This window comes from Rhineura floridana, chromosome 17, assembly GCF_030035675.1.
Source record: "Rhineura floridana isolate rRhiFlo1 chromosome 17, rRhiFlo1.hap2, whole genome shotgun sequence".
Lineage (NCBI taxonomy): Eukaryota > Metazoa > Chordata > Lepidosauria > Squamata > Rhineuridae > Rhineura > Rhineura floridana.
In genome coordinates, this window is record NC_084496.1 from 18457652 (window position 1) to 18469953 (window position 12302).

At 44.9% G+C, this 12302-nt stretch overlaps 1 protein-coding gene across 1 annotated transcript in view; it reads left to right on the forward strand.

The window, feature by feature from the left end:
* FAM20C (FAM20C golgi associated secretory pathway kinase) overlaps positions 1-12302 on the forward strand; it is a 177542-nt gene that overhangs the window by 18343 nt on the left and 146897 nt on the right. The window contains exon 2 of the mRNA XM_061599684.1: positions 4839-5017. Within this exon, the coding sequence (XP_061455668.1) occupies positions 4839-5017 (179 nt within the window). The remainder of the gene's footprint in view (positions 1-4838; positions 5018-12302) is intronic.

Here is a 12302-nt window from a genome sequence, read left to right on the forward strand (position 1 = left end):
TTCAATTTGCACAACAGATTCCCACCCATCAGGTTTACAGGTGTGGAGGGAGACCAAAAAAAAGCATGTTCACATGTTAAAAGACCGTGAGTCAAACGTCCAGGCTCGCTAACAGGATGAGGGATAGCCTCTCCTCCCACCTCCACAGGTTGAAACACTTGGTGAGACGGACTGAGGGTAGTGGCAACAATCTGTTAGATGGCAGAGAGAGAGAGAAGCTCCTGCGTCTGTCGTGTCCAGGGCTGGACTCAGAAATCACACCAGTCGATGAAAGCAATTCAGTCTTTATTAATGTAATATCCAAACAGAGACTACGTCTCCTCATGAAGCAACACAATACACGTGTCCTGCGACATGCAAGAGAGTTGACAGAACAAGGAATTCCTGCCCCCCCTTTCCTTATTAAGGGGGCTTTTTGGCGCGAATTCTCTCACTCCGCCTTAGGACAATTTCTTCCCTGCCCCTCCTCTCTCTCCCCCTGACTCGTTTTTCCCTTCTCCGGGTTCGTGGTGATGGGGGAAGTGCTGCCTCCCCCTCCTCCTCTGAAGATTCTGTCTCTGGGATTGGAGAAAGGGGGGGTGAGCGTCATGCCCATCAGGCTGACTTTTCCCTGGCTGAGGAGGGAGTGGAATCCCCCCTCCTTCTTGGTCTAACGGCTCTGACTCAGCGGGGGGGGTGAGCGTGGGAAATTTCTGAGTAGTGTCTGTAACTTCGTCTGCTGGAGTTTCAAGGCCTCTGCGGTCGCTGGGCAACACTATCTCTGAGAGTTCTCCCTCCCCCTCTTCACCCAGCTCTGAGAAAGTGATCTCCTCCTCATCCTCTGAAGTGCTAGGGCCCCAATCCTGCATCCTGACACCATCCCCTCTCTAATGCTGTGCCCCCCCACCTGTCGGCTTCGGGCGATGGGGAAACTGTTTATGGAATTCTTCCACTAAATCTGGGGCATGCACATCCCTTTCATTTTCCCAAGATCTGTCAGCTGGCCCATAACTCTTCCAGTGAATTAAGTACTGTAATTGATTACGCCTCCTTCTGGAATCCAGAATCTGTTCCACTTCGAATTCTGGCTCTCCCCCTACTAGAATGGGTGCTCCCAGAACTTCCAGTGGCCGTAAATCGCTGGGAGGGGCTGCTTTTGTTAGCAAAGAGCGATGAAACACGGGATGGATTTTGAAGGTAGCAGGCAATTTCAGTCTATAGGCCACGGGATTGATTTGTGCCTCCACTTCGAAAGGCCACAGTTTCCTGTCTTGCAGCTCCCTACACTTGCCTGGCATCTGGAGGAAGCGGGTGGACAGCCACACTTGATCTCCTGGCTGGAGGGAGGCCCCCTCTCTTCGATGTTAGTCAGCAATTCGTTTGTACTCTAGTTTGGCCTCGTTTAATTGCTGTTTAAGCACCTGCTGCACGGCCTGTAATTCCTGCAGAAATTCTCCTGCTGCAGGCACCAGCACATTTAATGTACTACTAGGGAATGCCTTAGGATGGAACCCATAATTATCAAAGAAGGGTGTCTGTCCAGTGCTAGTATGCAAGTAGTTATTATAGCAAACTCTGCAAAATGCAAATAGGAAACCCAGTCATTTTGTTGATATGAAACATAACAGCGTAAATACCTTTCCAAGACCGCGTTCAGCCTTTCCGTCTGCCCGTCCGTCTGAGGATGATGAGCAGAAGAAAGTTTTAACTCTGTCTGCAACTGCTTCCAAACTGCTCTCCAAAACTTAGCTGTGAACTGGGTTCCTCGATCTGAGACTAAACTGTTTGGCAACCCATGTATTATGCCGCCCGACAAGATCAGCCACTCAGGACCTTCTCTCAGTCCCACCAACTAAAACAGCTAGGTTGGTGGGGACTAGAGAGAGGGCATTTTCAGTGGCGGCCCCCACTCTCTGGAAATCCCTCCCATACGATCTTCGGCATGCCCCTTCCCTGAATGTATTCCGCAAAGCCTTGAAGACCTGGCTCTTCAGACAGGCCTTTGGGACTTCCGGGGAGGGTTAATTTTTAGCACAAATTGCCTATTACTCTGAACTGTTACTATTTTACTGTCATGTTGTATTTTATTTGTATTTTATTGTGATGCATTTTGCAATTGAATTGTACGTCGCCTAGAGTGGCCATAGGCCAGATAGGCGACACACAAATTACATTATTATTATTATTATTATTATGTCAGGTTTTAGGAGGGAGTATTGCATGTTCAAACCTCCTGTGAATAAGGCTCTCCAAACACAGAAAAAATAGTATCTTAAGGGGAAGATTAGGCTGAACCCCTTTATCCCTGGCATGTTCATTTTCTACAAGCAACTCAAGCAGTCCAAAGTGGTACAGTCCAGGGGGAAAAATTTCCCCTGATAGTGATGAATGTTAAAATGGGCTATTCTTCTACTTCAGGAAGAATCCTGTACAGCTCAAAAACTTGTAGCTTTACCCTCCTTGTAACAGAATATGTGTAAAAGTATTGATCATATTGTGTTCATGTTCAGTTTTCTAGATCTTCTGTATGTGGCTAATGATTAAAAAACAGATACAAAAGTGCATTTTCGGGGCAAGCTTGGGTTTGTTGAACTTGCAGCCCCCTCTATCAGACAGTTCTTGAAAAGAACCGAAAGCTAAGCTGAGGCCTTTGAACTTTGATTGAAAACTAATCTGTATGCGTAGGGGCATGGGGAATATGTATCATTTAAAAAATGAGAGAAAGCTTTGGACATCTAGTGCATCAGGGAAAAAAGTAGTTTAGGATTCTTGGAGAAAGTGGATAGAGGAGTTTTTCTGCCATTAGAACTCTGGGACATCAAATGAAGCTGAATGTTGTCAGATCCAGGACAGACACAGGAAAGTACTTCTTCGCACAGTGTGCAGTTAAACTATGGAATTTGCTCCCACAGTGATGGCCACCAACTTGAATGGCTTGAAAAGAGAATTAGAGAAATTAATGGAGGAGAAGGCTATCAATGGCTGCTAGCCATAATGGCTATGCTTTGCCTCCTTGGTTGGAGGTAGCATGCTTCTGATTACCAGTTTCTGGAAACTGTAGGAGGGGAGAGTGCTCTTGCACTCAGGTCCTGCTTGAATATATCCTGTAGGCATCTGGTTGGCCATTGTGAGAACAGGATGCTGGACTAGATGGGCCACCACCCTGCTCCATCAGGCTGTTCTTAAGTTCTTAAATGGCTGCCTATATGTTTCCGGGCTCGATTCAAGGTGCTGGTTTTAACTTATAAAGCCTTACACGGCCTGGGACCACAATACCTGATGGAACGCCTCTCCCGATATGAACCTACCCGTACGCTGCGATCAACATCAAAGGCCCTCCTACGGGGGCCTACTCAGAGAGAAGCCCGGAAGGTGACAACGAGAAAACGGGCTTTCTCAGTGGTGGCCCCTGAATTATGGAATTCTCTCCCTGATGAGGTACGCCTGGCGCCAACATTGTTATCTTTTCGGCGCCAGGTAAAAACCTTCCTCTTCTCTGAGGCATTTTAACATTTTAATATTTAATATTAACATCTTGATATTGATATCTTAACTTGTTAACATCTTAATATTTCAATCAATTTAATACTTTTTTAACATTTAACATTTAGTATTGAGTTTTATAGTTGTTTATGTGTTTGATTAGGTTTAGTTTTTAACTTGTTTAATATATGTTTTAATTGTATATTGGATGTTTATCTGTTGTGAACCGCCCAGAGAGCTTTGGCTATGGGGCAGGATATAAATTCAATTAATAATAAATAATAAATAAATGGAAACGTTGAAGCCTTTTTTATACAGCAGTGAGAAAACCCATGAAAACCCATCTCCTTCTGTGGCTGCTCTTGTTTGTTTGGTAGTTTTTAAAAGTAGTCGTATACTGTCCTCTCATAAAATATCAGGGCAGTGTGCAGCAATATAAAAACATTAAACATGCCAAACATCCCAGTATCCTTTAGGGGAAAATGTGCTTTAAATGTATGGTGTGTGCAGCCTAGTTGAGGCCTCTCTAAAATGGGGGATAACTATTCCATGTTCCTCTGGATCTCTGTGGTGTGGCTGGGAAATAAGGGCTCACGAGGTCCTGTTGCGTGCTTTGGTCCTTCCTCTTGGTTGTGTGGTAAAAGAATGTTTCATGCTCCATGTTGTTCTTAAAACTTTGCTGTATGCAATCTCGGCCCAGGAAGGTGTATTGTGGCCTGCTTCTAGCAGGAGAGGAAACCATTGTCTAGATTTGAGCCAACATGAGTAGAATCAAACTTCTCAACAAGCTCAGATTTGGCAGTTTTGCATTGGAACATCCCTTTGAAATTATTTTCTTGGTGAATGCCAGCTCTCTCTTATGGTGTAAGGTATCAGAGAGAAAAATACTTTACTGAGCAACTGAACAAAAACAGTGTATAATTTGAGGAGAAAGGAACAGAAAGGTTTTGTCTTTCTTAGGTCAGGCCTTGCACTTGGCAGGGAGACATTCAACCAAACGCACGAGAAAAGCTCCCTCAGAACTACACAGCCAATAAGAGATTGTGCCTGACTGCTAACAGCCTCTCTCTCTTGGCTAGTTTACTTTAATACTAACAACTAATTAACCATTAAGTTGTACACTGCATGATCTCTACTCTTGCATTTCCAACACAGGAAAGCCAGAACATTTATCTGCAGTATAACGAAGTGTAAGAATTGCTGCCCTGCCCCTGAACTATCTGCTGCTTTTCTTGGCACCTCCCCAGGTTTGAAATTGGTCTCGATCTTGCCCCCTCCACAATCTGCACCCCTCTGCCTCACGTTGCAAAGTGCATTGCTGGCATTTTCACAAAACCAAATCTTCTACAGTCTCTTGTTTTGTTTTCTTTTGGTAGGCAAAATGAAGGCAATGAAGATGAAGAATTTCTACCCACCGGAGAAACATCGATTGATGCCTATCCAAACTGGCTCAAATTCCACATTGGCATTAATAGATATGAACTGTATTCCAGACACAACCCAGCAATTGGAGCCTTGCTTCAGGACCTTACCTCCCAGAAAATAACAAGTGTTGGTAGGTTGATGAACATGCAGTTTCCAGTGGGAAATTGCACAAATGATTGTTTCTCTCTTTTTGCTTTTGCTCCTGGGTGTAGGGATATTTTACATGGGTTTATATTATGTGAGCCTAAAAGATTGCTCCTGAAAGATTTGCCTTCATAGCTGAGATACTTTTAAAAGAAACTGCTGCTGGCTGTGAATTTGCTTAAAGAGAATGTGCTGTTAGCTTTGAATTGGCTTTAAAGCAAACCTGCTTCTGGCTCTGAATTGGCTTTAAAGAGAACGTGCGGCTGGCTCTGAATTAGCTTTGAAAGCCATTCCTAAGGAAAATCCTGCAGGAGTCTAGAGGCAAAATGAAGCTGTAGTGTTTAGCTCAAAGAGACCAGCCCATATTTGCTTCCCCATTCAGAGGCAGTGACTTTGGAGGAGAGCTCTTTGAGGGGGCATGAGAAATTCTCAAACTTCTCAAGCTGGGAGCTACAGGGACAAACAGCCATGGGCTTATTCCCTTCATTTTTAAAAATATAGTTTTGCGAGTGCTGCCAGCAGTTGGCCCACAATGACCACCTTGGAATGATCCTACTGAATGACTTAGCGTGCTTCTAAGTGGGGCATTTCCGGGGAGAAATGGCTCCTGTTGATTGGGCCAAAACTACATAAAGTAGGAAGAGAAAAAGGAGTCCCAGTAAGCCCCCTACTTTCCCCCTTTCTAGATTTTCTCCCTCTTTGCCCCTCCCCCCGGGCCAGTTTTCTTTTTTTTTGAATTCCTGATGTCTGCATTTAGGTATCTTTTATAAACTGCCTGTCTCCTCCAAATCACAGAAGATGGTTATCATTTGATGACCAGAACTTACAATCTAAGAGGTGTGATACAAAAAAAATATGAATGGGGATGGTAGAGAAGACATAGGAAAAGTCTGTTGCTGACTCGTCCATCCTGTCACATAATGAAATTACACATTGACCCAGACAGAATGGTCACTACACGAAGCAGTTGTAGTACGGGAAGAGCCAAATAGCAGGTGGTCTCAGCTGAGCCAAAGCATGAGGGCTCACTATCTTGCCTCTTCTCCAGATGTAGCCAGGTGGAATCCCTTCTGATGGGGGCAGCTGTGGGAGGAGGGGGGCAAGTGAGCCAATGAAGGAGGCCTTGCTAGCTCACCTGTTTGTCAGATGGATTTGTGCTTGGCTTCTGGGAATTCTGTTGGACACACGGTTAATGATTCATGGATCAACCTTGCTACCCAGCGTTTCCCTTTTTGCATGGTTTGAAAAATGTACTGCTTAAGTAGCTGAGCTAATTTAGATCACATCTGTGAGACATTTAAAGCACTCTAATGCCACAGTTATGGCTTCCCCCAAAGAATCCTGGGAACTGTAGTTTGTGAAGGGTGCTCAGAGTTACTAGGAGTTGCCATATTCCCCTCACAGAGCTACAATCCACAAAAGAGGGACTGACTGTTAAACCACTCTGGCCACTGGAGCTCTATCAGGGGAATAGGAGTCACCTAATAACTCTCAGCACCCTTCACAAACTACACGTCCTAGGATTCTTTGGGGGAAGCCATGACTGTTTAAAGTGGAATAATAATTGAATAAATATATTGGTGTGAATGTGGCCTGAGTGTTAAACAATTTCTCTTAAACCAAGAGTTTCTGCTTTATATTACTGGGATGTCTAATCAAGAATTAGGAAATTCCCCAGGAAAGGTGAATGGACAGCAATAAATTAAGGAAGGGTGAAGGGGATAGCAGAGGCCTTGTCGCTGGGGTGACCAGAAAAAAGAAAGAAATCTGCATAACCCTTAGGCAGATAGTGTGGCTTTTTTGGAATAGATAAAATGGAAGCCAATAATGTTAGGCAGGCCAAAATAAGTGAGGAACGTCCTCGTTAAGCATTAAACCAAACAAGAGGTTGGCAAACACATTGAACTATGTCAAACAACTTGCTTTGAGGGTATGACAGGTGTAAGCACTTTTGCTGTTTGGCTCTTTGTACAGCCAGTAAACAGTGTGAAGAAATCTACATTCAGATGAATATTGCTCAGTCGGTTTTGTTTAAATGCATTCACCTAGGGGCAGAGAACCAGATGTTCCCAGACTACGGCTCACATCATCCCTGATGATTGGCCGTGCTGGCTGGGGCTGATGGGAGTTAGAGTCCAGGAAGATCAAGAGTCCCATTGGCTCCCCACCCTCATTTTATTGAGATGCTAATCTAAACATCTCCAACCTGGTGTTCTCTCCAGATGTTTCTGGACTCGACTCCCCTCACCCCTCACCATTGGCTGCACTGGCTAGGGCTGATGGGAGCTGGAGTCCAGGAAGATCTAGAAGGCACCACATTGGCTTCCTTTGCAGTAAACAACCTTGCTGAGAAGCAGAGCTGGATCCAGGTTCCTTTTGGCCTTTGGACAAGGGGCCTTCAGTGAGCAGCCCTCTTGGAGTAGCTCACTCTCTTCCCACTGAACACTACCTGTTCAAATGTCCTCTCCCTCCGGGCCCAATTTGCACACCCTCACAGAGAAAGTGCAATGCCAGTGGAGGAACATTTTCTCTCTCTCCACTCTTTTTATTGTTCACTTGCTCGGAGAGGGCAAGCAAAGAGGCGTGGGCCTCAGGTGCCCAAAGATGCAGCTAGCCCCTGTTGCTGGCTTGGCTGAGAACAATGGGTTGTATAACCAGTGGTAGTCATAGTTGATGAAGCTCACAGACCACTTGTGGTCCACAGACTACAGTTTGGGAACCCCTGCTGTAGTATAGGTTTTGAGATCTTTTATCTTATATTGCTCCGGGGCAGTCTACATTTTCCTGAAGAGTTTCTGTTTGAAGTGCCTGAGTGGTTCACTTTTGATGGGGAGGGGATGTTTGACCTACAAAAGCATCTTTCAAAATACACTTGGACTTTGGCATAGGGTTAAGGGTGGATATTTTATACTGCTGTGCTGCTGAAAGCAAGAGGTATTTTGTTTCGTTGTTTTTGAGATACAGAAAGTTCATAGCTGACTTATGCAAGAGTTGGGATGTGGGGGAATCATCCTTTGTCAAGTGCTTAGATTGTAACAAGGTCCTTCTGAAATAAATAATGGAACAGAATGCTTGGTAGAGTGCCAGATGAACAGTATGGTCTAGTGGGTGGAGTGGGTGTCCAAACAAGCAAAGCAGTGCTAAGGATTATTCAGGCTTGCAGAATGCTCACCATTTTAGTGTGTCAGGGTTGGGAGACCAGTAACTCCCCCAAATATTGTTGGGATCCCAGCTCCCATCAGCCCCAGCCAGCTGATGTTGAGGGATGATAGGAGCTGTAGTTCTGCAAAGTTTGGATGGTTCCCCATCTCTGTAGTATGCGAAGAGGAGCTGGAGTGGAGACCTGTAGATTGCATGGACCACTGGGGAGATGTCCTGGGCTCCTGCTGGGAGGAAGGGCAGGATATAAATCAAATAATAAATAAATAAATAAATGTTAGGAATTGCCAAGCTTAGAATTAGAAACTCATAGTTTGATCCACAATTTCTGTATATGTTGAGCTATCAGGCCAACAGTTTGAGCCACCTCCCATCTCCCTAGGCCAGCCTTACCCATCCTGATGTTCTCCAGATGTTGTGAAGCAGCTCACAACACAATTTAAAATAAAACAGTTACTAGGGGAAGGCAAAGGTGTGTATGAATTGCTCTCTATCACCACCATGTTCTCTGAAGTTCCACTCTGCAGCCTGAAACTGGCTGTTGAAGAAGCTGGATCATCAGGCCAGAGGCTCACTGTTGTTCAGAGGCATGATGCTTCTGACATTGGAGGTAGAACGTCACCATTGTGGCTAGTAGCCATGATAGTCTTATCCTCCATGAGATAAAAAAGCTTCTGGATCAGGCCAAAGACCCATCTTGTCCAGCATTCTGTTTTCACAGCAGCCAACTAGATGCCTCTTATGGGAAGCTGCCATGCAGGACCGGAGTGCAACAGGCTGTCCCCACTCATCATTCCCAACAGCTGGTATTCAGAGGAACACTGCCTCTTGACGGTGGAGCTAGAACATAGCTGTCGTGGCTCGTAGCCATAATTATCTTATCCTCCATGAATATGTTTGCCCAATGTTAGCCCCTCATAGGCCTGGGCTTCTTACTGGGTTGCTCCTGATGTTTCTCACAGCCTCTGGCTCCAGAAGTGCTGAGGCAAAGGGCTTACAAGCCTCCCCCTCCCCACATGTCCTCAGATACCTTTCCGACTGGTAGCAATGGGAACAGTTGTAGAGTGCTTTCAACTGTTCAGAGTGCTTCACATACATTGTCTTGTTGCAACAGCCCTGTAAGATGGGTGGGGAAGCTGTGGCCCTCCAGATATTGTTGGACTCCAACACCCATCAACCCTAGCCAGCTTGGCCAATGGTCAGGGATGATGGAAGGTGTAGTCCACCAACATCTGCAGCGCTACAGTTCCCCATCCCTGCTGTTAGGAAAGCCATTGGGTTGTATCCAACTGAGTTCCACTCAGAGTCAACCCAGTGAAATGAATGAGCCTCAGTTAGTCATGTACATTAATTTCAATGAATCTACTCTAAGATGACCATTGTTAATATGCCCATCTTGTAGACAGAGGGACTAAGGCTGGGAGAGAATGTTTTGCCAAAGGCCACCGAGTGAGTTTGTGGCAGAGGCCAACCGGATGCATAGCCATTATGCTACCACAGCTCTGAGGCATGCAGAGTGTGGCATAACAATCTAGTCCTCATATCTGTCAGTTCTGTGGGATTCAGGGAAGGGCTGTAGCTCAGTGGCAGAGCATCTGCTTTGTATGCAGAAAGCCCCAAGTTCAGTCCCTGGCATCTCCAGGTGGGGCCGGGAAAGGTTCCTGCGTGAAACCCTGGAGAGCTGCTGCCAGTCAGGGTAGACGGTACTGAACTGGATGGACCCAAGATCTGACTTGGTATAAGGCAGCTTTCTATATTTCTCATGTTTCTCTTCCCATGATCCAAAGTTTTCAAAAGGGATGTACTTTTACCCTTTTTTAAAAAAAAGAAAATAATTAATTGATTCATCTAACAGATTCAACAATTGACAATGCAATTGCATGCATATTTACTCAGAAGGAAGCCCCACAGTGCTTAATGTACTCCAACACACTTACCTGGGAATAAGTCTCATTGCCTGTACACTTCTGAGCCCAGTTCAAAGTGCTGGTGTTGACCTACAAAGCTCTTTACAGCTCAGGACCCCAATATCTTTTGGAGTGCCTTATGGACTACCCAGTCCCTTAGATCTTCTTATGACCCTTCTTCAAGTTCCCCCTCTCAGGGAAGGTCAGAGAATGGTGACTGACAAGGGAGAGGGCCTTTTCAATTGTGGCTCCCCATCTGTGGAATGCAGTCCCCATTGAGGTCTGCTTGGCACCAGACTGCAGCGGGCCTCCAGGCTCCCCTGCGTGTGTGCACTTAAATACACCTGCTTGCGCCACCTCCTGCATCAATGCGTCAACACGGCCCTGCCGCCATCTTGGGGGTTGGTAGGCATGCGCATAAGCTCGCTGAATGCAGCGGCGCAAGACCGACTGTATTTAAGCATGCACCAGCTGTGCGCATGTGCAGGGGTGATGTTGCTTGGGAGAGTGGAACTCCTGCTCTGCGATCCATGCCACTGTCTAGTCGCAATTTGCATCACACCCCTTGCCCTGCTGGAGCCAGGCCTGACCTTCATTGACACTTTTCTAGCACCAGGTAAAGACTTAACTTTTCCCCCAGGTATTTGTAGACCTAGATGATGTTGTTTTGTTATTAGTATGCTGCCAAAGCTTCCTGTGGCTATTATAGGGGTTGTTGTTGTTCTGTTGTTTTGTTTTTATGGTATGATATATTTATTTTTGCTTTTACAATGTTGTAAGCTGCTTGGAGACCTTTGGGTAACAAGTGACTAATGAAACTAATAATAACAATAACGATAATAATAAGGATTTACTTATGTGAAAACATGCATAGGATTATGACCAGCCTTCCCCAACCTGGCATCCTCCAGATATTGTTGGGTTCCTGTTCTTTTCAGCCTCAGCTCAACGGCCCAGTGGTCAGTAATGATGGAAACTGCAATACAAAACATATGGAGGGGGCCAGGCTGGGGAAGGCTGTATTATAATATGAAGCTTGCAACGCTAATTTACAAGGCTTTTAAAGGGGGAAAATATGTAGTGTGTGTATCCATAAACATGACTTAGCGGAAGAGAATCTCAGTGGTTGACCTGTAGGGCTTGCTACCCCCACAGAAATTTTACTGGAGTAAAACTGCAACTCTATGCATCTTACTTAGGAACATTGGAAGCTGCCTTATACTGAGTCAGACCCCTGGTCCATCTAGCTCAGTATTGGCTACACCGACTGGCAGTGGCTCTCCAGGATTTTTGGCAGGTTCTCTCCTAGCCCTGCCCTGGAGACCTTCTGCATGCAAAGGGATGCTCTTCCACTGAGCTATGGCCCAGTCAACCAAAGGGAGTAAGCCTGATTGAACTCAGTGGAGTCACTTGCCAGTAAACATATACAGGATTAGGTTGCAGACCTACCTGAGTCTTACCAGTCAGCAAAAGTACTATATATAAAAAACATTCCAAATTCAGTCACAGGGCCTTTAAAGCTGCAAGACAAAATGTCTGTATATTTGAGAGAAAGTTGCAATAACAGCTCAAGGTAATGTGAACTAAATGTAATATTTTCACAACGCTGCTACACACAGTACAGTGTAATTTTCAGGCAATTAAAACAACAGCAACAATCCAACAAACAAAAAAGACTAGATGCTTCCACAGAACACAAGTCCTGACTGGCTGGTTGGAATGGATGAACCTGTCAATTTTGTTTACTCCCAGTTACTCATTTTTCCAGGCTTAAGTTCAGTTCTGCATCAGTTTGCACTTTTTTCCTTAAAGTCCTCCTGAAAATTCATCAGCGTTTTAGTGAAAATTTCTCCTAAAATACATTTTTGTATGCAAATCTGCCTGGTGTGCACATTTTTGCAATCCATTTCCCTAATGGAATGCATTTTAAAGTGTGTATAAAATGCTTATGTTAATTAAAATAATATGTAAAAATGTGTTATTTTAGGGAAAGACTTTGAAAAAATGTGTAGATTAAGCAAATTTGCATACAAAAACGTGTGTTAGGAGAAATTCACACTAAAATGCTGATGAATTTTCATGTGGGCTTTTCTATTTTTTAAAAAAGTGCAAGCTGATGCGGTAATGTGAAGAACTGCATTTAAGACCGGGGAAATGAGAAACCAAGAGAAGCTGAAACTGAGAGATCCACCCATTCTTATTTCT